Raw genomic sequence first — 25123 nt, 5'->3', positions numbered from 1 at the left:
GCAGCTCTCTTTATATTTCCATAGTATACAGTAATGAACATACATGAAGATTAATCTACAGCAGCAACTGTCATCACGCATCTTCACATTCATCTGAGCTTTCTTCACTTGGATCCTCACTGCTCTCCCCTGCACTCTCACCGCTACTGTCTTCTTCACTCTCTTCATCATCTTCCTCCAGATTTTGATCTTTCTCTGCCACAGAAAGGGAGAGACTTGCTTAAAATGTTTCTTAATATTTTTACCCTGAAAAAATCACAATTCTCCTTGTTTTCCCCGCCACTAAGAAATACGTATTTTTGGAATGTGAGAACTGAGCTGAAGTTTGCTAACTGCATTGTAGGGTCAAAGCAGTAGTACAAAGAAGAACATAGTCTTACTGGCATAAAGATGTTTGTGGATTTAAAATAAATTTAAAACATTGGTCTATAAACATATTTTTTTACTACTGTCAACTTAATTCTTACTTAAATAGAATAAGAGTAAAGTGAGATTCAGGGTGATTTAGAGGGTACTGGCTTTGCCTGGAACTGCGGGACAATCCCTTTAGTGCCTGGTGCAATTAGCAGGTTCTGTTCACTCTGAGGACTCTATCAGTGCCCAATACCTTGTGCCCAGGGAGCCTGCTTTGCTTGAGCAGTTCCACCCCACAGGGGAAAGGGAGTCATCTTGACCATCCACAGAGGACAAGCCGGTTTCATGAAACCATCCAAGATGATCATTTAGCCTTTTCTTAACCACTTCCTGAGGATGTACTTTGCCAATCTCCTGGGATAATGGATTTTTAAATAGTGACTGCTCATAGTTCTATGAGAAAGAAGTAATTTCAATTTTTAAATTTACCCATCAGCAGCATTTCTTCAATAAGTGAGAAAAACTCCTTGGCCTCAGGATTTTCTGGTTCATAGATTAGGACTGAAAATGGACAACAGAATGCATGTTATCAGTGTTCGAAGTGTTTCAGCAAACATCCTCTTCAGAATGAGACTGAAACTGTCAATGAGGGTAAGTGAAAATGCACAAAGCAAAACCACCAACAATTATACCATGGGTATATCTAAGCGCAAATAGAGAAAATGTTCTACTTATCTTAGGTGCTTTGTAAGGGAAATAATCCTCATTCTAGCTTCTACCTCCTGTCCAAAGAAGGAAATCTCTATCACTATGAGGCATCCCCCTCATGGGCCTGTAGCCAAAGTGTTTCTTGACTATAAGCATTCCCCAAACAAGGTACAAATCCCACAAGACATGGAGACTTTACTAATTACACCCTAGCCATCGCCTACTTAACAGCACTCTCACCTCTTCATCAGACCCATTGTTTTTAAGTGCTATTTATTCCTTTTTGCTGATCCTTTATGTGAGTGTGTCATCTTTCCTTTGGACCATATCAATAGGTATTTTTTTAGGCCTGTTAGTATGTTACCAATGTCCTAGAGGCCAGAAAGATTTACACCTTTTGTTTCAGAGTTTTCTAGACTAGTTTATTTTTTCAGATCTTGCTCTACAGATCTCTCTCTCTGCCTTCTTCCTACCTGCCTTGAGGTGTATTCATAATCCTGCAACATCCATTTAAATGTTGTGACTCCTGTGTAATATCCTGATGGCCCCCAGGGGGCACTGAAACATCAAGTGTGCTATTTGCCTGGCTAAGAGTGAGACAGAGAATTGTGTGGATGGTTCAACTAGGCCCCAATAGCTCAGAGGGCCTCACCCCATATAGCTTTCATCCTGACACACCAAACCAAGGTCTTTATTTCCTAATTCCTAATATAACAATGTACCATCAATCTGGGTTAGCATGAGTGTGCACCTGCTCAGAACATGCTTTTAAGGGTTCTAGGGGTATTTATACATCTTTTAAGGCTTCTGATAAAAGTGACTGTTTGTACATTTTAACTTAGACTAAAATAATTTAGCAGTCTAAATCTTTCTCTGAAGCTAATAAGCCTCGCTCTAGAGCAGAGTTTCTCCAACTTGCTCCTTGAGATATTAGTTTCTTAAGATGTTAATATGCATTTGGGAAACTAGGCTAATGAAGTTAATCAGGTAAAGCTTATGGTAAGGAGCAACCACAGGATTTTACATAGCCATTAATATGCTCATAACTACTATGGATCTTACAGAGAGGAGAATGTGGTTTCCCCAATTTATTATCCCCATGGAATCCTTTTCTGGCGGAACACTTACTAAGAAATCTTGAACTAATATTCCTCGGAACACAGCTTACAAAGTTTCATGTTGGAGTTAGGATTATTCCACGGGAGTGGAGTATGGCATCAGCTATTCTCAGGGTTTAACAAAAACTGCGGGCAATTGTCAATTTTCAGAGTGAGGGAAAGGTATCTGCTTTGAAACTTAGCCCTGCAATATCCATCCTAGGTGATAAATAAAAAATTCTTTGACAGGCTAGTAGGGTTTGTAAAAAGGCAAGAGAAGCCCTTAGCATATGCAGTTGATGTTCTGGGAGTTGTGTCCCAACCGGGGCTCATAAGCAGAGGCCGGTATGGACCCTGAAGAAAGACTGTCAGATGTGAACCCTGGCTCTGCCACTGTCTAGCTGGGTCACCTTGGGGAAAGTATTTAATGCCTCTGTACCTCAGTTCCCTTATCTGTAATAATACTATTGACCACATCAGGCTGTTCTGATGAATCAAACAGATAATATAGATAAAGATAAATACGTTCGTTTAGTCCTTGGTGCATGGTAGGTGCTGAATAAGTGTTGATTATTAGTTTTCCTGGAGTGGTTCTGGGCCTGGAGAAAGGCTTGGTTCCCTCCTAAGTGTGCAGTGGCCTCCTTCTGGCTGAAGGGCTGGGGCAGGGAGCTGGGGATTCTGCTGCCCACAGAGCTCTAAGGCCCTCAGACAGGAGGCTATGCTAGGGTAGAAAGACTGTTGGTCTTGTTCACTGTTGCAGCCCTAAGAGAGTACCTGACACAGAGGTGGAGTCTTCAAAACATTAAAAAAAAAAAAAAAAAAAAAGAATAAATGAATATAGACAACTGAACAGGAAGCAGTCCTTTTATGCCTTGATAAAATTATACTCTAGGTTAATAAGAAAGGGTGATTTATTTTACTCAAAAATAAATAGAGGGCTTCCCTGGTGGCGCAGTGGTTGAGAATCCGCCTGCCAATGCAGGAGACACGGGTTCGTGCCCTGGTCCGGGAAGATCCCACATGCCGCGGAGCAACTAAGCCCGTGAGCCATGGCCGCTGAGCCTGTGCGTCCCGAGCCTGTGCTCCGCAACGGGAGAGGCCAAAACAGTGAGAGGCCCGCATACCGAAAAAAAAAAAAAAAAAAATAGAAAACTTTATAGGAACTTTCTTTTCTGAAGATACATCTGTATTTGTGTTAGACCCATAATGATGAGAACCATTTTGGTTTTCAGGCCATTATTCTTAAACATTTACAATTATTATAATTGACAGAGTAGGTCTTCAAGGCTTAAAAGTTATTTTTGTAGACTCTCGGGCTGCCTGTGAACAGAAGTGTTGGCACCCTGAGACGACTGGGCTGCAGGTAAAGAGACCAAGAGATGGGAAGATTGACAGAAAATCCTCACAGTCAATCATGAGATAAATGAAGAAAAGTACTTGGGACTCTTGACTTTCAGTCTCATTTAAAAACCACTTTTCCAAGGCTTCACCAACAACTTTTTTAGAAGGCAGGATAAAAAGAAAAGAACCCATTTGCACCTGGGATGCAGGATGGGAAGCCCTGCAGCCAAGTGAAGATACAAACGATTATACCGTGATTGGACGGCAAGAAAACACACCAGGAACTGTAGACTTTATTCAAGAGAATGGATTTGTAAAACATTTCTGCAGGGACAAAGATGCAGTATTTCATTGAAACTAGTTGCCTTAGATACAAATAAAAAATATATTAGTCAACTTATAGGAGCCATTTCAATCTGACTGATTCATAAAAGCATCTCTTTTCCAAGTCTCTGCCTACTTAACCAGAAATATAAGCTTATTAGTCAAATGAGGAAATGGAAATATAGCAAGAAATCATAGGCTCTCAAGCCAGATCTGGGATCTAATCCTAGCTTTACCACTGGGTAGCTGTGTGACTTTAGGTGAATTAGTTCTCCTTGCTAGCCTCACTTTGCTCATCTGTAAAATGGCATTAATCATATCTGCCTCATGGAATTGCTGTAAGAATTAAACAATGTATGTTTAATGTTCCCATAGGAGGTGTTCAATATATACATATATAAATACATAAAAATGTAAATATACAATCTATGTTTACATGCATAACTTTATAAATATATATAGAGAGAAAGGGAGTGTTCCATGGAAGAGCTAGAAGATGGGGGGAAACAAAAAGAGACAAAAGAATATCTATGCTGTAGAGAACAGACTTGTGGTTGCCAAGGGGGGGTGAGGGAGGGACGGGTTGGGAGTGTGGGGTTAGTAGATGCAAACTATTATATATACAATGGATAAACAACAAGATCCTACTGTATAGCATAGGGAACTATATTCAATATCCTGTGATAAACTATAATGGAAAAGAATATGAAAAGAATGTATATATATATAAATGTATAACTGAATCACTTTGCTGTATAGTAGAAATTAATACAACATTGTAAATCAACCATCCTTCAAAAAAATTTTTAGAAAAAGAATATCTATGCTGTAAGAATTTACATATAATATTTTGGGGCCCATGCTAGATGAAAAAAATTTGTTTTGTCTGTTGCTCTGAACACAGAGAGGGACTTTGGGTAAGCCCTCAACCAAGTGTTCCTATTGGCAGCAAAGAACTAGCACTTCCTTCTCCCTGGAACAGTCTGTCTACAACTCTCTGTTCTTCCTTGAACTTGCCTGGCTTTGCAAAACCAGGGCCTTCCTAATTTTCACATCCTTGGCTGGCAATCTGCCTCAGGGGTAACCAATCTTACTTTGCACACCCCTGCTCTCTATGCCTATTCTCTGGGCCTTTTTGCCCACATTTCCCATCAGCCTCTTCTTCCTCTTGGGAGCAGCTCTTTCCCATTTGGCTCCCTGGATCACGGTGCCTGTTTTAGGGCACTCCATAGCTTCTTTTCCTAGAGTTTAGTCCTTAGTTTTAGAGGCACCACTATTTGCCATGGACAGAAAAGAGTAAACAGCATTACTGCATGAGACAGTAAGAGTGCAAACCACATCTGATATCAAGCCCAAAAGGGTTTAGAGCATGGGTGCTCTGAGTTCTGCTTTCTCTCCAGCTCCCAGCATAATGTCTGGTACAGAGTTAGTGCTCAATATTTACTGGTTGGCAGGAAGGGAGTGAGTTTTTAAAGGAATATAACCCCATTAAGATATATCAGTTTGAACTTTTTCATCCCCATTGACCTGGCCCTTAATGCGTGTGCACTGGTATGTCAGGTCCATAAGCATTATACTGAGCACCTGCTGTTTACAGTTTGGGCTAACAGCCAAAACTTACTGACAGATGTGGTGATATCAGTGTCTATATTTTGTAAGCTTTAGTCAGAGGCTTTTCTAAAATGATTGATGAATACATAAATATAATATAATATGTAAATTTTCCTACAATTAGGCTCCACAAGAAAAACTCAACAGAACTGGGAGCTAGAGCTACAAAATCACTCCCTTCTATACCAGCCACACAGAGAAGAAAAGCAGTTGAGGGAAAAGGAGGCTGGGGTTCCAGTTCCGGCTGTGTCACTTGCTCCCTGAGCAGGGCTGCACAAGCTGCTTAACCTCTCTCTGCTTCAGTTTCATTATTTATAAAAACAGAGGATTGGACAGGATTCTCTCTCTAAGGATTCTTTCTGATTGGAAATTCTGTTTGTGGGCCACAAGAAACAGTTTTGATTGAAATATTTTATTCGATGGCTCTAAAGGTAAAAAATGCTTGAAAGGATTAAACAAGGCAAATTATTTTGGATATAAAATAGGTAGTGTTAAAGCATTCAAGAAACCCATTTTAAAAATTATCCAATGATTTAAGAAGTACTGTATCCACAGTGGGGACTCTGTGAGGCAAGGGAGAGTAGACCCCATGTCCCTACACTACATTTTCACTAAAAGATTTTAACCATAAGACAGGTCTACAATAGTTAATATTTCAAGTTCATTATTAATAAAGTTTAACTGTAGAGTTGCCATTTTCTCCTTTAAAATAACTAAGACTAATGAAGTAAGAGAAAAAGATGGGCAAAATAGTTGAAAAGATTATGGATTTTGACAGAGAGCTGGAATCTTTCAAAATCATTAGACTTTCTAAAATTGGAAAATACAATCCTTGAAATTAAGAATTCACTAGATAGTTTTAACAGCAGATTGGACATAGCAAAAAAGATAGGATAAATTAACTCAAAAACAGGTCAATGGAAGATATCCAAACTGAAGCATAGAAATAGAAAGAAATGGAAAAAACAGAGCTGAGTATAAGATACATGTGGGACACCATGAAAAAAAGTCTAATTTATGTGTAATTGGAGACCCAGGAAGAGAAGAGAGAGAATATGGCAGAGGTAACCTTTGAAGGTTAATGGCCAAGAAATCCTCAAAGTTGATGAAAACATCAACCCACAGAGTTAAGAAACTCAGCAAACCTCTCAAACCTTTCTTTGCTTAAATACAAAGAAAACCACCACCATTTTGAACATCAAGTCAAACAACTAAAACCCAAAGACAGAAAAATAAGGTAGTTCACATCATTCCTCTACTCAAAAGTGTCCAGTGGTTTCCCACCTCACTCAGAGAAAAAGCCAGAGTCCTTAAGCTGTGAAAGGTGTTATGCAATCTGCACAACCCCTGACCTCTAAGCTCTCCGACCTCATCTCCTATCATACTTTCCCTGGCTTATTCTCAGCACATTTGCTATTAGTCCTGCCTGGAACACACTTCCTCCAGATGACAGGACTCACTTCCCTCAACTTCTTCAGGTGTTTGCTCTAGTCTTCCAGTGAGACCTTCCTAGACCATCCTACTTAAAACTGCTTTGCCTTCCTCCCAGTATTTTCTACTCCTTCTTCCCTGCTTTATTTTTCTCCATAGCACCTATCATCTGTGACATGCTAGTTACAGATAAATTTGTTATCTGTCTGAAACTAGATACAAATGTGGGATTGTTATCTGTCCAGTGCCTAGAACAGTGCCTGGCACATGTAGGTACTCAAATATTTGTGGAATAATTGCATGTTAAGTAAGGTTTCCTGCACTACAGAACACTTCTTTGAATCTAAAGCCATAATGCTACAAACCCGTTTATCATGAGGCTAAGGATTTTGACTTATTTTTTAATGGTGTAATTAGTCTCTGTCATTTTATCTGACTCAAAGTTATGCTAGAAGTCTAAATTAGTCCTTATACCAATTTTTACTATCAAGGATCCACTGAGACACTATCAGAGAATTCATTAGATGTATGATAATCAAACCATCTTACATATTATGGAATGTATTTGGAAACAGAGAAGATTGGAAAAAGGAAAAGTATTTTGTACTTACTCTTCCGACATAATTTTTTTGCCAAATAGTAGTCTTGGCCCATTTCTGCTCTCAGGAACTGGAAAACATTCAGAAATTCTTCAGCTATGTAGTTTCACAGAGAATTTAAATGTCAACTATAAACTCTCTAGAAAATATTCCATTAATGATTAACTATTTTGCTTTTAACTTTTACTTGTTTTTCCAGGACTGAGTCTGTAATCAGGCCATTAATGAGGACTATTTAAGGACTATTTAAGGCCACACAAAATAAGTATGATACCTCTGCTTTGCTGCAGCCACACAGTGTACACACTACTGAACAATTTGAGAATACGTAGGTTGATTCAACTGGCATAGACTCTGAAGACTTTAATCACTTTAATATCCCTTTGGTTCAGATACAGCTTTTATTTCTGAACTTAATCCATAATTACATGACAATACTTACTAAAAAATATAGATTTACAATTATGTATATTCAATATTTTCCAGTATTGATTGCCCTTATACCATCTAGTTTTGCTTTGACTATTTTTATTGCATTTTTTATTACAAAGTAATATTTGTATGTATATTTTTGTAGGTAGGAAATTTAAATGCTAAATAAAAACATTCTGTCCCCAATTAAATAGCATCTATATTTTTACCATTTAGAGATGTTTATTTTTAACATCTCCATGATCATCATTTTAGTATTTTTTCCATAAATGAACACATATATGTTTACAAAAACTAGGATTATTCAGTAACTTTTAAAAAATACACCACATATCATGGTCATTTTCTCCCCATGGAATTAAATATTCTTGTTTATTTTTTTTAACTTACTTAGGCTCCACAATTTACTGATCTTCTATTATTAGTTATTTACACACCCTCCATTAAGAAAAGAAGACTACACTCGGATAATTATTCTTGCTTGTGTGTCACATATTCTGAACCATTTGCAGGTACATTAGGTTTACTCTGCAAGAGATAGGGACATGAAGTAATATTAAAGAGTCTTTGGCTGGTATTGATCTGCATATGAGTATTAAGAAACTGAGGCCAGAGAAAGAATCACTAGAATGAGCAGATGGAATACTCACTGGACCTCACACAGGGCTGAGAAGAACTCATGTTCTCTCCAGCCAGAGTGGAAGGTCCTCTTACTACAGAGAGCACTGGGAAGAGTCCTCACAGGGTACTGCCTTAGTAGTGTCCCTACACTATAAAGGTTGCCCTGGATCCTCCCAACAAAGTTAAAAACCAAAACTCAAAAGGAGAAACCTATTTCCAAGTAACTCAACTGTCCCAGATCAAAGTCCAACAACAAAAGTTTGTATCCAAGAGCACAAAATTTACAACATCTAGTATTTGGTAAAAAATTACCAGGCATGCAAAGATGCAGGAAAATATGACCTATAAGCAGGAGAAAACTTAATCAACAGAAACTGACCTAGAGTTGACAGAGGTGATAGCATAGCAGACAAACATGTTAAAATAGCCATTATAAATATATGCCATATGCTCAAAAGTAGAGAAAATATGAACATGATGAGGTGAGAAATGATAGTTACAAAAATATTTAAAGAAAGCTTCTAGAGATGATAAACAGGATACCTAAAATGAATATATATATATATATATATATATATATATATATATATATATATATATATATATGGGGCTAGGGAAAGAGAGGGAGAGAAGGAGGGAGATGGACTTAACAGCAGATTATAACTGCAAAGAAAAGATCATGAACTTGAACACAGAATATTAGAAATTTCTAAAATAGATAGAGGGACTTCCCTGGTGGTCCAGTGGTAAAGAATCTGCCTTCCAATGTAGGGGACATGGATTCGATCCCTGGTCAGGGAACTATGATCCCACATGCTGTGGGGCAACTAAGACTGCACACCACAATTAGACAGCCGATGTGCCACAACTAAGACCCAGTGTAGCCAAAGATAAATAAATAAATATTTTAAAAAATATATAGAAAAAACAGGAAAAAAAAGGGAACATCAGTGACTTTGGAGATGATATTGGGTGGTCTAACATGTGTATAATTGTAGCCCAGATGAAGAGAGGGAGGGCAGAGATCAGAAAAAATATCTGAAGACTTAATAACTGAACATTTTCCAAACCTGGTGAAAACTATAAACTCATAGGTCCAAGAAACTCAATGAACAGAAGAAATAGGCCACATCAAGGCATATCATAATCAAATTGCCGAAAATAATACATACGAAGAAAATTTGAAAGATGGTAAAAAAGACATATACATGTAAATAAAAATAAGAATAACAGCAGGCATCTTGTCTAAAGCTATGCAAAATGTGAAAGAATGGAGCAACCTTTCAAAGTACTGAAAAAAACCTGGCACCCCCCCCTAGAATCTCCAGCTATCAAATCCTTTGAAAATGAAGGTGAAATTAAGACTTTTCAGACAAACAAAAGCTGAGAGAATTAATTTCCAGCAGAACTGTATTATAAGAAATAGTAAGGGAAGCTTTTCAGGTAAAAGGATAATATCAGGTAGAAATTTGGATCTACACAGAGCTATGAAGAACTCCAGAAATGCCTTCCAAAAAAAGATATTTTCCATTAAAAAAAATCTCTTTAAAAGATAGCTAACCATCTAAAACTAAAAGAACAATGTATTGTGGGGCTTATAACACATGTATAAGTAAAACATATGACAACAAAAATACAAAGGATGAGAAGGGGGAAATGAAAATGTACTGTTATGAAGTTCTTATGATATACATGAAGTTATGTAATATTCATTAAAGGTAGACTGTGACACCACAACAAGTGAGGTAAAACTGTTTTGTTCTCCATAGAATTATCAGTAAACGTTTATGTACAATTTTTGCATGTGACGTTTCAGGCTTCAATGCCTTTGTCAATGCTGTTTCCTATGCCAGGAACATCTCCTTGATATGTTTACCAGATGAATTCCTACACGTCCCTCTTCAAGTTTCTAAGATTCCATTCATGTCTCTTCCTCTAAAAATCCTTCCATTACCCCCCATTTCTCCTGCTTCTTTTCTCAATTAGTCACTTAATCCTCCCAGTTCCCAGAGAACTTTACAAACACCTCTACTAGCACATATTTCATTTTATTATAAATTGCATTATATACATAATATGTGCCTGTTAGTTTTCAAGGGTAAGGTCATGCCTTTCTTATTTATCTCTAAATATCCCAAGTAACTAGCATGGTCTCCAGTAAGTAGAAAGTTTTTCTTAAAGCAGTCCTTGAAGCGTCTTATGCCAAAACTTCTCTTATTCCTGCTACTGCCTTTACCAGAATACTTTGAGTCACTTCTAGAATCTTCTCTCACCTCTACTCTGGTGAAAGTAGTAAGAAAGATGAGTAATGAGGTAAGCATATGTGTGGGGGCAAAGATATTTTAACTATTTTTTTAGTCTGCAAGACTATATACTATTCAGCTATTTTAATATTTTTAAGTTTCTTGAGTTATAACATACGAGTAAAACTTACTTCTGTCATTAACTCTAATGGGGCATGAGTATCCTTATTAGGGTTACTGTCTTCCTCATTATCTTCATCATTGGTATCCTCCTCCTCATCATCATCTGTTGATTCAGACAACTTATCATCAGTATCCTCAAGGGAACATTCATTATTTTTCTCCTGCTCTGTAATGACTACATTTTCGTTCATTTCACCTAGAAAAGAATACATATAATTTAATCAATAAATATTGAAACGTATTCGAAAATTTAAAATGGTCACTCCTAAATTATAATGTAGCAAGTGTACAGGTTTACAATATGTCCTCCTGTTCTGGATTTTTTTTCATGACTAAACAGCACTGCAATAAATTTACCTGATTTCCATTTCCAAAAAAGGTAATAAAACTGCTAAGTGAAATAGGAAAAAACCCAAACCGATAATACTGAGCTGATGTTAGTGTTGTTTGGTGCTTGAAATTGTAATAAATGGAAAACGGTTTTGTTTACAAAGAATATAATAACTTCCAGAAAAAAGAAATTAATGCTATTCTATCCACAGAAATACTTTTCTTAAATTTTTCTTATAGGAATGTAAATGCAAAATAAAGAGCTTGGAAAGTAAAGGTAAGACTATAGAGGTTGAAAAGTAATTCTTCTTAGGCAAATAGTCACTGACTGCTTGGATACTTGAAAATAAAGTTCTCTCTCTCTCTGTACACACACACACACACAGACACACACGCACACAAATTAGGAAGAGATACATGTGAAGTGTTCCAGATATAACCAGAAGTTACATAACATTATTAATGATTTTTCTTAATGTCAAGTCACAGTACCTATGACCAAACATAGGTGACTGAAAAATAAAAAATAAGCACGACCCTGACTACCCACTCAGTGCCCAGCACTATGTTGAGTCCCAGGAACACAAAAATGAACAGTCATTGACCTCAGGGTGCTCACACTACTGGGGAGTCAGAAACATAATGGATAATTATAAAACAGTATGGCAGCAAGTGATAAAGATGTGTACTAGGTACGTGGGAGACCAAAGGAGAGCCCCATCCTGCTGAGTGGATCAGTTTTTCCAAGGAGAGGGGACAGCATGAACCAGTGAAAAAAGAATGTGTGTGGAGCTACAAGCACTTTGCTGTTGCGTATGGGTCAAAGTTGAGGCTGAAATGGTGACAGATGTAGCCAGAGGGGTACAAGCTGGATAATGGAGTCTTGTGGGCCTTGGAGTTAGAACTTTATCCTAAGAATGAAGGATTTAAAAGTAGGGAAACAAAGTAGTCATGAAAGATTTAAGTAGGGAAACAAGTATGATCAATTCTGAAGGAATACCTGGATACCAGGGTGGAAGGTGTATTTGAAGGCAGACAGAAAAAAAAAAAAAAAAAGAGCAGGGAGAGAGGTAGTTAGACGTGTCTTTAAAAAGTACAGGTGAAAGAGATGGTTGACAGGTTATTGTTAAAATAGGGATTGAGAGGAGGAGATATATTAGAGAACTATTTAAGAGGTAAAACCTCCATGGCACAAGCTATTGAAACATTTTCCAAATTTCAGTAATATACTATCTTCATCCATTTTGCCATATGAGAGGATCACCTATACTATTTACTTAATTTTTTTAAATTTACTTTTTTAACTTAGAAATTTCACCAGATCATAAATATTATCATCCACAAAACTGATGGAGGTACTAATAAAAGATATAATAATCATAGCAAATATTATATGCCATTATTCTTCTGAATACTACATATATTAACTCATTTAATTCTCTCACCACCTCAGTGAGGTGTGTACTATTTTTATCCCATTCATAAATGAAACTGAGAGACAGACAGGTTAAATAACTTGCCCAACTTCACACCACTAATTAAGGTAGATCTGGGAGTCAGTTTGGCTCTGGAGTCCATATTCTTAACGAGGTCTTATATTATTTTTTTCTAATACACATTAAAATATACTACTATTAAAGTAATTTTAAAAATTTACCGTGTGTTTCCTAAGATTATCTCTTTGGGAAACACTATTGAGCTTGCCAAGTTTTTTGGCTCTACAGATGAATTTCACAGTTTCAACCTTAACTTGTGCTACATCATCCCCTTCTTGTAAGACTTTGAGTGTCTGGGAAGTCTTGAGATGTCTTCTTTGACGGGAGTGTGGCCATGAGCTACTCTAAATAGTGTAGAAACACTGGTGTTAGAAAGAAGAAAATGAAGAAATCTAGGAAAGGTTGAGAGAAGACAATGTTAAGAAAAAGCAGGGCTTCCCTGGTGGCGCAGTGGTTGAGAGTCCGCCTGCCGATGCAGGAGACACGGGTTCGTGCCCCAGTCCGGAAAGATCCCACATGCCGCGGAGCGGCTGGGCCCGTGAGCCATGGCCGCTGAGCCTGCGCGTCTGGAGCCTGTGCCCCGCAACGGGAGAGGCTACAACAGTGAGAGGCCCGGGTACCACAAAAAAAAAAAAAAAAACGTTGGGAAAACTCCTCACTCCAGGCAAAAGGTACTATCTATCCTCAAAAGGGACAAGTCCTTCCAAGAGTGGGATGCCTGGGCTATTCAGTCTATCTACCTGTTTCCTTTATAGTCTCCGTCGGCTCATAACCACTCTAATCTTCTACCCAGCCTGTTCACCGACTCATCACACTGGTGTCATCAGGGATGGTCATAATAGGAAATTAAGAACTTTATGTGATGTCATAGGAACTCATCAATTCACAAACACTGAGTATCATGAGAGAGGTTTCCTGATCCCTAGATCTAAGATAGTTCCCCCTCTTCCAGGTGGCATTTATTTATATTATAGCACCCATCCCAACCTGTCACTGTCTTATTTGTGTTTGTTTATTATTAGTGTTTAATAGTTGGCTATCTATGTGAACTCCATAAGGGCAAGGATCTTGGCCATTTGCTAACTATTATATCCACAGCTTCTAAACAAGTGCCCGGCACTCAGTAAACCATTGTTGAATGGGCAGAACTTGTTAATGCTTTCACAGGTATTTCAATTCATTCTAAAATTGAATACCCTATCATTATCATTTAATGTAATGTATACTCATGGATCCCACCTGACTACACGTCAGAATCATCCGGTACCTGAGTTTGAAAAATTACTGATTCCCACAACCCGCTCCAGACCTACGAGTTGTCGACATCCCAAAGGTCCTAGAGAAGGAGGGCTGAATTAGAAGCTACAGTTACTCAAATAAAACAAATATTATTACCTGTGCTTTCTTTTAAGAAGGAAGATGACCATATCTTAGACTGTAGATTTGTTTCTATATCTTTACTTTCAATACTCTTTGGAGATACTCTATTTTCGGTAAAATTCTTTAGAGACTTTACTTTCAATATTTTTTGAAGAGACTTCCTTACTAAATGTTAAAGTAGATAGTGAAAAAACACTTTTCTAGGCCACAATTCTGTTTAAGGTTCTATATGGGTTCATACACACATTTAATATAAACACACAATATAATACACCAACAATAAATAGCTAAAATGCAATATCTTCTTTGTGGAAAAGCATTAAAAATAAGTTTTATTAATGATTAAAATTCTATTTCTATTGGGCATTTGTCATTGTGTAATGATTCTTAGAATCTTTTCAGAGTTAACATAGAGTATATAAGCAATCCATTACCTGAATGTTCCTGGCATATCATTGTGATATGATGGAATAAAACTATTTAAGGAATACTAGCCTTCAGGGTTTTTTTTTTCTTTTTTTTTTTTTAAGTTTGTAAGTCAGTTCTTACCATTGCTAAATGCCATGCTTGGGACTTCCCTGGTGGCGCAGTGGTTAAGAATCTGCCTGCCAATGCAGGGGACAAGGGTTCGATCCCTCATCTGAAAAGATCCTACATGCTGCGGAGCAACTAAGCCCATGCACCACAACTGAGCCCATGTGCCACAACTATCGAAGCCCACGTGCCTAGAGCCCATGCTCTGCAACGAGAAGCCACTACAATGAGAAGCCTGCGCACCGCAACGAAGAGTAGACCCCCGTTGTTGCAACTAGAGAAAGCCCACATGCAGCAATGAAGACCCAATGCAGCCATAAATAAATAAATTTAAATTAAAAAAAATAAATGCTATGCTTATGGAGTCCAACACTAATATTAACCCCTGGTCATAATACAAAGTAGTCTGCTTTTACATTAAATGGCTGAGATAAAAATGGGTTAATTTTCTCTTTTAGCCTTCAAGCCTGATACCTCTTGTCAACAGATAACACACTGAGACAGAGGATTCTTGTGTGGTGCATTCTGTTTACAAAGACAGGCACCCATGCTGGTGGAAAAATAACCCCAAGTTAATTTTTTTTTTTTTTTTTTTTTTTTTTTTTGTGGTATGTGGGCCTCACTGTTGTGGCCTCTCCTGTTGTGGAGCACAGGCTCCGGACGCTCAGGCTCAGCAGCCATGGCTCACGGGCCCAGCCGCTCCGCGGCATGTGGGATCTTCCCAGACCGGGGCACGAACCCGTGTCCCCTGCATCGGCAGGCGGATTCTCAACCACTGCGCCACCAGGGAAGCCCCCCAAGTTCATTTTTTATATCTCCTTTTAATGTGATTCTTTTAATATGTCTCCTTTACTGAGTTTAAAAAATTCAACTTCTAGTTTTCATGGAAAGATATAAAAAGATGTAAAGTGTTATTATTTTCTCCCCTAAGTTATGGTAGCTCTGTTTTATCCCTATTGAAATGTGAATCTAGAACATTAGTAGTTAAGTTAGTGATTTGCACAGTGCTTAACAAATATGCTGAAGAGCTTGTTATGTTCTTAATACTATGGGAGGGAATGGAATCTTCACTTCCCCAGTATATGCTGCTAAAGCAAAACTCCACTCTGTTGATGAAAAATACAAAGCAAAGATGATTTACATTTCTACCTCTGCCCTCCTTGATTTTCTAATTGTGAAAGAGAGCATCCAAGAAGAAACCCTACACATGAAAAGTTGAGAAGTCACTTAAGTGTTCAGTTTCTAGCATGGTGAGAGTCCTATTATGCCAAAGGTCACCACAAGTAATTACCAGAATTCATACGCTCTAATATCTAATCTAGATAAAAGGAGGACTTCACTGCCTTTTCCCAGCCACGAATTCCAGTATTTCATTGAATCTAAGATACCATTTTTTCTTCCTCTTTTTTAAAAAATTGAACTATAGTTGATTTACAATGTTGTGTTAGTTTTAGGTGTACAGCAAAGTGATTCAGATACATATATATACACACACATATATATATGTATCTTTTTCAGATTCTTTTCCTTTATAGGTTATTATAAGATATTGAATATAGTTCCCTGTGCTATACAGTAGGACCTTGTTGTTTATTTTATATATAATAGTGTGTATCTGTTAATTCCATATTCCTAATTTATCCCTCCCCACTTTTCCCCTTTGGTAATCATAAATTTGTTTTCTAGGTTTGTGAGTCTGTCTCTGTTTTGTAAATAAGTTTATTTGTATTATTTTTAGATTCCACATATAAGTGATATCACATAATATTTGTCTTTCTCTGTCTGACTTACTTCACTTAGTATGATAATCTCTAGGTCCATCCAAAGATATCACCTATTTATTATAAGACATACTGTTATTAAGAAAGAAAAAGCATTGTCAAGTAGAGATGTTAAAATATGCATGCTTCAGAATCTATGAAATATGGTACTTATATATTCACTAAGTTATATGCCTAAAGAAGGGAATTTAGCTAGTCTAGTTCTGGATATTTGAATAATTTGAAATGCCTTTAATAATCTTAATGTCCTAACATGGAGGAAGCCAACAAACTCAATGACCTGAAGATAAATAGGATATTACTATTTGAGAAGCAGTGAACATGTCATAAAAATACATATGAGAAGTGACCAAATCATCATTTTAACAGTAAAATGCGAATTCCTTTTCTGCTCACTTTCTGATATAAAGTCTATCTTGTATACAGTCTCAAAGAAGCAGAGGACCAAACTCCAACCTGCTCTTCAACTATAATCTGTTGACTTCATTTGAGAAAGTGACATTACTTATGATAACAATGCTTCTAACCATTTAACCAGTATACTCTAAAATATATTTTCTTTAAATACAATTACAATTGAGGAAAGATTCAAATTTTTACTTTGGAAGATGGGAAGTATTTACTTTAGTATCGACTAAGGTTAGAGAGTTAGTCAAGTTAGATATCCCACTGGAACATATTTACACCAGAGGGTGGATAACCTAGGTTTAGAATTAATTAGTATGTTAAGCACACTAGGCATATTTATGAAATGTCCCCAAATTTCTATTAGAATTAATAATTTTTTAAAGTTTATATTTTAAACTTTGTTTTAAAATGATTTACATTTATCAACATGAGGGACTTCCCTGGCAGTCCAGTGGTTAAGACTCCACACTTCCACTGCAGGGCGCACAGGTTCAATCCCTGGTCAGGGAACTAAGATCCCTCATGCCCCGAGGCGCAGTCAAAACAAAAACAAAAACAAAAACAAAAACCCAAAAAAACCATGAGCCTAAAAACAAAATTAATTAAAACTTACTTTTCTGAGACTGTCTTCGCTACATTTAGAGAGACTTGTGTTGGTGAGGTATAAAGTTTGCTTGCCAATGTTGGTCTGCATCCAAAGAGGCATTTACCTTAAAGAGTAAAAATGGGAGTAAAAAATAAGGTGTCATACATTTTAGAAAAGATAAAATATACGATTATGGAATAACCGATAGATGCAATTTTTTTCAGACTCCAAGAGTTGAGTTGCTTTACCCATTTTCCCCTCACATCCTTATGTGTGCTTGAAGGCTTGACGAAAAACCAACAGATCAAAGGTCCAACATCTATAACACTTTGTCCAGCATTAAAGACATACTTTACTTTTACTGCTGAAAATAGTTTGTTAATTAAGTGCCATTTTTTTTGGGTAGACAAAATCTTTGACAGAGAGGATCCATGAGGAAAAACGGAAATGAGTTATTTGGGCTTTGGGTACAGAGAAGTTTGAAACTCCTGGTTTATAAAGTTCACACACTCCTTGTGGCTCGGATTAGAATGAAGAATCAATCAGAAGATTAAGGCAAAGAACTGGTGGGGAAAGAAAATTTCTAGTTTTCCCTAATCCAACCTGGATAGGACCTTTTGGGAAATTACCCTGCCTGTCAGACTATGGAGCCAGAAGCAGGGTGGAGAGTGGAATGTAAAGCTATACTGAGAAAATCCATCAACTCTGTAGGTCAGTCACACTGTTCCTCAAGTAAAGGTCCCCCATGATTTTCTGTTTTCCTACTTGATCTTTTTTTTCCAGGACTGGCTCTGTTTACCTTCACCTCTGGGTGGAGTATCTGAGGTAACAAAGCCATGCACCTGTGAAGCTTACTGGCTACCTACCTATCCCTCTCTCCCTTACTCCAAACAACAACTAAACCAAACCCAAACCCAAACTCTTCTCTGCAAGTGAAGGGAACATGATCATACTGCCCTTGCAAAAAGCAGTTTGATAAACAGATGCAATTATTAATGAGATCAAGAGAACAGGCCGTCACTCTGCTTTTCTATTTCGGCCCAGACTGCATTGGATTTACTCCTGGGTCTTAACTACCTCAGGATGTGGGTTACCCCTTGCTCCAGTTCCAACACTGCTTATCACAGCCAATGAACATCAGGGTTCATAGACATGATAGAATTTATTTTCACTAATGACTACTAGCTCCCATTAGTATTACTGAAAGTTATATCCTATTTCCCTCAAAGACTACTAAAATTTTCTTAGATTTTTAATTTAAAGATATTCAACCATGTAATAGGATATATAATATATAATTACATCCAGATGAATATACTTAATGGGGCATTTATTTTTTTTCTGGTTGTCTATAACATTTAATCTGAAAGAAGCACAGATTCTCTGTCATTGATCTGTAATACATTACCTTCTCTTTAGTATAAAAATACATCTTTAATATATAATTTACAACAAAAGTCAAGGTGGACCCTAATTTTAATTTTTAGCTTTGACAGTATGAAAATTGAAATATATGTTGCATAAGGTATAATTTTTCCCAGCCAATAATATTCAGACTAATTCAAAATAGTATCAATTTGAATAGAATCCCACTAGAATGGCACCTACCAATTTATCAATAATTGATCCCCATGAATGTGTTTTACAATCAACTTTCAAAGCGTAATTTTTCATGGAATAAATAATTGAATTTTTTTTCAGGGGAGAGGAGACTATCATATCAGGAAGGGCTCTGATGAATTATCAGAATCAGTGCCTTGAACAAAGCAGGTACTTAATATTTAGTTACCAAATTGAAACTGGACTATGATTCTTTTTTAATATCAATCTCTTCAACTAGTTAGGGTGATTATTTTCCTAATTTAGTAGTAATGGTTCTTCTCATAGTAAACAAAGAATCTGTTTGATTTTAAGGTAAGTATTCTTTTAAAATGATATTCTCAAAGAAGAGAGCAAGTATCAAAGTGAAACAGGAATAAGCGATGAAAGTTATATAAGTAAAATACAGAATACTTGGTGTTAAAGCATTTAAAAAGTAGGTCTGAATATTATCTATATCACTACATTTTTATCAAAATTCAGTTTTCATTTTAAATGTCCTCTTATCTAAGTAACAATTGTTTTGACTGAAGCAAAAGCTAAGTGCTAATCCATGCATTTCTGGACTTTCAAATTTAATTGGGTGACAAATGATTGCATTATCTAGTTCTAACTGCTTAAAAGGCATGTGATAGATCAGATGCATAACCAGAGACATCTTCTTACTCTGACATTGCTTCATTTGGTTCAATCATCACTTTTTCTGAAAGAGAAGAAAAAAAAAATCAACCCAGTATTTTATCAGTAGTGATGTGCTCAATAGAAATTCCTGACTGGCAAATATTTAGGCATTGTTTGAGTGACAGACAGTATAATAAAGGATTTAATTGCTAAGTCTTTCAACCACACTCAACCATTCCTGTAGACTATCTTCTTAAGTAATAAATCATTTACCCTTTGCATCAAACACTAGCAATTGGCCATTCTGTCCTTATTTTGGTGCCTAAAAGAGAAGCAGAAATAAAAACTAGCATTACCAGTATTATTTTAGTTTGAGGTATTTGAAATAATTTATTCATAACCTTTATATAAACATTTCTATTATCTAGGCTAAAATGTAATTTTATACTAAAGCCAATTATTCCAAAACTATATAAACTGATGGTAAAATAGAACTAAAGCATTCTAAAAACTAATTTATATACTCTTACCTTTATAGCTTCTGTCTTGTCTAGATGATTCCTGCAAGAAACCAAAATATTTACTTATTTAAACACTTGTATAAATTTAGAATATAAATAAAATAGAATGCAGAACTCGGTCTGTCAGCAGGGTAGTAAGCATGTATTTTGGTTTTGTTTTTAGTAGCATTACTTTCATCCTAAGTGAAAAACATCATTCTTCTGGTTTATGAAATTAGATTTTTTAAAAGCCTAGAGAAATTAATGCTTCCCCTTTTCCCCGTTCACCTTGGCGTTTACATAAAAAGAGCTATAGGAAAAATTTTGCATGTTAGAAAAATGATGTATTAAATTAGCCTCTAATTCTCTGTTACCTTTTTGGGTTTATGTAACTTGGACCCTAGATCTGGATCCAAATACAATACAGCAGGTTAAGGTGCCCCTTTCCTACTGAGCTGACCCCAGAAACCATAAATTCAGTGTGGCACATGTTTACAACACTGCTTTTCCCTCCCACTTTAACAAAGCAAAACAACACATAAACCAAACTACCTGCCACATTCCAGTTCATCCGTTTATTAAAAACACATTTACAGAGTGTATATTAGCCAGAACTAGAAGTTTTTCCATGATATTTCAAGATACACTATTTTTAATAAAATATTATTTCAACAAATGCATTTAGAAATTAACCTTTGATTTTCTCCAAAGATGCATTTAAAAATATAATTCTTATAAGTTCCCTTATGAGTTTATTAATACTTACAATGTTTTCTCTTTGAATATGTACGTTTTTAAAGTTAGTCTATATAGACTGTTTTCCCTATAACTTAGCCCTTTATATACCTGGATAAATTTCATTCTAATTGTAAAGAGAAAAATCAACTTTTTTTGCTGTACGTGGGCCTCTCACTGTTGTGGCCTCTCCCACTGAAGAGCACAGGCTCCGGACGTGCAGGCTCAGCGGCCATGGCTCACGGGCCTAGCTGCTCTGCGGCATGTGGGATCCTCCCAGACCGGGGCACGAACCCATATCCCCTGCATCGGCAGGCAGACTCTCAACCACTGTGCCACCAGGGAAGCCCGAGAAAAATCAACTTTTAAGGTTTTTTTTTTTAGTGAATGAGAGATGCCACACTTAAATTTTTCATAAGTAATAATTCACTTGTCTCTCCTCCCCTAACACTTGTCCCCATACCCCAAGCCAGGCTTTAAAAATTGTAAGTAGTAATACCTAGGGATTTCTGGAATATAAAATTCAGGACCAAAACTGTAGACAATAAAAGAGAAGCTTCATTTATTTGCATTAAGTTTTTCTCTTTTTAAATGTGTCTCCCTCACACTGATTTGCACTCTGGAATAAAGCAGTAGTGCACAAACTTTTGCCTTAGGCTTTGTTTTCTGGAGAACCCTGATCAAGCCAGACATTATATATGTATTAATTTGATTATCCCTCTGAGAAGCTTACAGAGAGCTAAAGTCCATCAGAAAAGCAAGGCATCTTTTTGGGAAAAACAGTTGTAGAAGACCAAACTCTAGGATAAATAAAAGATTTTACTCTTGATTCTCTACAGCAGTGGAGCTCAGAAGCTGAAATAATGCAATAATGAACCAAATAAGATCTTAACAGAAGAAATCTAAGATGGCCACTCCTGAGAGGTACTTCAATACCACAGATGCCCACATTCTGTGGGTACCCGTATGTCTGGGTCTCCCCTTTATATTTAGAGATTTCCTTTCCTTTCTAGCTCTAGGGTCTTTATGGATTGCTACATTCTACCCTTTACCTGGATGAAACATCAGTGCATAAAATTCTCCTCCCATTTTCACCTGGTAAAGAAAAACCTAGGATGAGCAGATCCCAGCCCTTGATGGAAACCCAGTCTCTGCTAGGTCTAGCTTTATCATTACCTAGGAAATGTTCATTTAATCTCCTTTCATAAAATTGAATTCTTTGGGAGGCAGTACTGAGTAATACTCAAGAGATGGGGCTCTTCAGAAATAAACCCACATACCTAAGGTAAATTAATCTATGACAAAGAGGCAAGAGTATATTATGGAGAAATGACAGTCTCTTCAGCAAGTGGTATTGGGAAAGCTGGAGAGCTGCATGTAAATCAATGACACTAGAACACTCCCTAACACCATATTCAAAAATAAACTCAAACTGGTTTAAAGACCTAAACTTAAGACTTGACACCAAAAACTCCTGAAAGAGAACATAGGCAAAATATTCTCGGACATAAATCATAGCAGTGTTTTCTAAGGTCAGTCTCCCAAGGCAAAAGAAATAAAAGCAAAAATAAACAAATGGGACCTAATCAAACTTAAAAGCTTTTGCACAGCGAAGGAAATCATAAAACAAAAAGACAGCCTACAGAATGGGAGAAAATATTTGCAAACAATGCAACCAACAAGGGATTAATTTCCAAAATATACGACAGCCTGTACAACTCAATATTTAAAAAAACCAAACAACCTGGGAATTCCCTGGTGGTCCAGTGGTTAGGACTCTGCACTCTCACTGCCGAGGGCCTGGGTTCAATGGTCGAGGAACTAAGATCCCACAATCTGTGAGGCATGGCCCCAAAACAAAAACAAATAAACAACCCCCCAATCCAAAAATGGGCAGAAGACCTCAATAGACATTTCTCCAAAGAAGACATACAGATGGCCAACAGGCACATGAAAAGATGCTCAGCATCGCTAATAATTAGAGAAATGCAAATCAAAACCACAATGAGGTATCACCTCACATTGGTCAGAATGGTTATCATGAAAAAGTCTACAAATAATAAATGCTGGAGAGGGTGTGTAGAAAAGGGAACCCTCCTACACTGTTGGTGGGAATGTGTAAGTTGGTGCAGGCACTATGGAGAACAGTATGGAGGTTCCTTAAAAAAACTATAAATAGAACTACCATATGATCCAGCTAATCCCACTCCTGGGTATATACCCTGAGAAAACTCTAATTCAAAAAAGATACATGTTGGGGCTTCCCTGGTGGCGCAGTGGTTGAGAATCCGCCTGCCGATGCAGGAGACACGGGTTCGTGCCCTGGTCCGGGAAGATCCCACATGCCGCGGAGCAACTAAGCCTGTGAGCCATGGCCGCTAGGCCTGCGCGTCCGGAGCCTGTGCTCCGCAACGGGAGAGGCCACAACAGTGAGAGGCCCGCATACCGCAAAAAAAAAAAAAAAAAAAAAAAAAAAAAAAAAAAAAAAAAAAGATACATGCACCTCAATGTTCATAGCAGCACTATTTATAATAGCCAAGACATGGAAACAGCCTAAATGTCCATCAACAGATGAATGGATAAAGAAGATGTGGTATGTATATATATATATATATATATATATATATATATATATATTAGATGTATATTTACATATAATATATATATAACATATATATAATATTCCATCATATATATGATGGGATACTATTACTCAGTCATAAAAATGAATGAAATAATGCCATTTGAAGCAACATGGATGGACCTAGAGATAATCACACTGAGTGAAGTCAGTCAGAGAAAGACAAACATCATATGATATCACTTATATGTGGAATCTAAAAACATGATATAAATGAACTCATTTACAAAAAAGAAACAGACTCACAGATACAGAAAACAAATTTATGGTTATCAAAGGGGAAAGTAGGGAAAGGAATAAATTAGGAGTTTGGGATTAGCAGATACAAACTACTGTATATAAAATAGAAAAACAATAAGATCCTACTCTACAGCATAGGGAACTACATTCAATAACTTGTAATAAGCCATAATGGAAAAGAATATGAAAAAGAATATATATATATGTATGTATGTGCATATACATATATATACACACATATATATTTGAATCACTTTGCTGTACACCAGAAACTAATACAACATTGTAAATCAACTATATTTCAATTAAAAAAAAAAAAAAAAAAAAAAGAGCTGTGCTCCTGAGTAAAGACACTGGGTTCACATCCCAGTTCTGCCACTTCCCATGTAAGCTTGGGTAAGTTAATTTCTGTAGGCCTCAGTTCCTCTGTCTGTAAATCAGGGATCACAATGGTGCCAACTTCATTGGATCATTATAAGGATTAAATAGGATGATCTCGGTAAAGAGTTTAGCACAGTGCCGGGCACATAGGAGGGACATGGTAGAAACAACTTGATGTTTTATCCAAACGAAAAACTGGGACATTGCCCTATGGGGCTGATTAAGATCGCTTAGGGAAATAAAAAGGAGGCTTTATTGCGATTGAGACAAGCAGACTAGCTCTAAGGACTTTTAAGTAATTAATTAATCACATAAGCCCTAAAGTAATGATACTTGCTTAGAAAGATCACTGACTCCAGGGAAAAAGGAGAGTAATTGAGAACACAGGTAAAGTTAAAGCAGAGACTGATAATTGGTCAGAAAAAGGTACGGCCATTGCACAACTATGTATTTTTCAAATGAGTATTAATAGCAAAAAATGTCTCTGAAAGGAAATGTTTTCATAAAAGAAACTGATAATATTGGTTGACTGGGGAGGAAATAGAGATAGTAGCAGGACTGGGGTGGGAGGGAGTTTTTAACTTTACATCCATTGTACCTCTTGAACTTCAAAGAAAATAAATGTATTATCTATTTTAAAAATGCGATGTAAAATTTGCAATACCTTTTGTACCCACCTCTTTGTTTATTCACCTCTTACAGGCATGTGAGCTGTTATGTTGGCCTTGTGCTACTTCAATTCTCTTCTCCACCCAGTGGTACCTGTTCAAATTGGAGTCATGGTTTCCAGAAAGAACAGTATGTAAGTGCACACCTTGTAGATTCATAACGACTGATTATGGTTAATGTGAACATCACAACATTCATTTAATCAGCACTTCGACCCTCGATTCTCTACCAAATACACCCTCTGCCTTTTGGAACATGGGCAGACTCTCCTGATGTCT

General features: G+C 36.8%; 1 protein-coding gene across 1 annotated transcript; it reads right to left on the bottom strand.

Annotated features, from left to right (window-relative positions):
• On the bottom strand, positions 1-24918 carry ERICH2 (glutamate rich 2). Its single transcript, XM_067026271.1, is given in 11 exon segments — positions 1-195; positions 844-915; positions 7478-7535; positions 10953-11140; positions 14038-14080; positions 14082-14106; positions 17487-17583; positions 19725-19761; positions 19953-20001; positions 20210-20240; positions 24854-24918. Coding segments are annotated over 8 exon segments (621 nt in total). The 5' UTR covers positions 19741-19761; positions 19953-20001; positions 20210-20240; positions 24854-24918; the 3' UTR covers positions 1-73.
• Between the last annotated feature and the right edge of the window lie 205 nt (positions 24919-25123).

The sequence above is a fragment of the Kogia breviceps genome, chromosome 2 (genome assembly GCF_026419965.1).
Source record: "Kogia breviceps isolate mKogBre1 chromosome 2, mKogBre1 haplotype 1, whole genome shotgun sequence".
Lineage (NCBI taxonomy): Eukaryota > Metazoa > Chordata > Mammalia > Artiodactyla > Physeteridae > Kogia > Kogia breviceps.
This window is presented reverse-complemented; position numbering and strand designations above follow the sequence as displayed.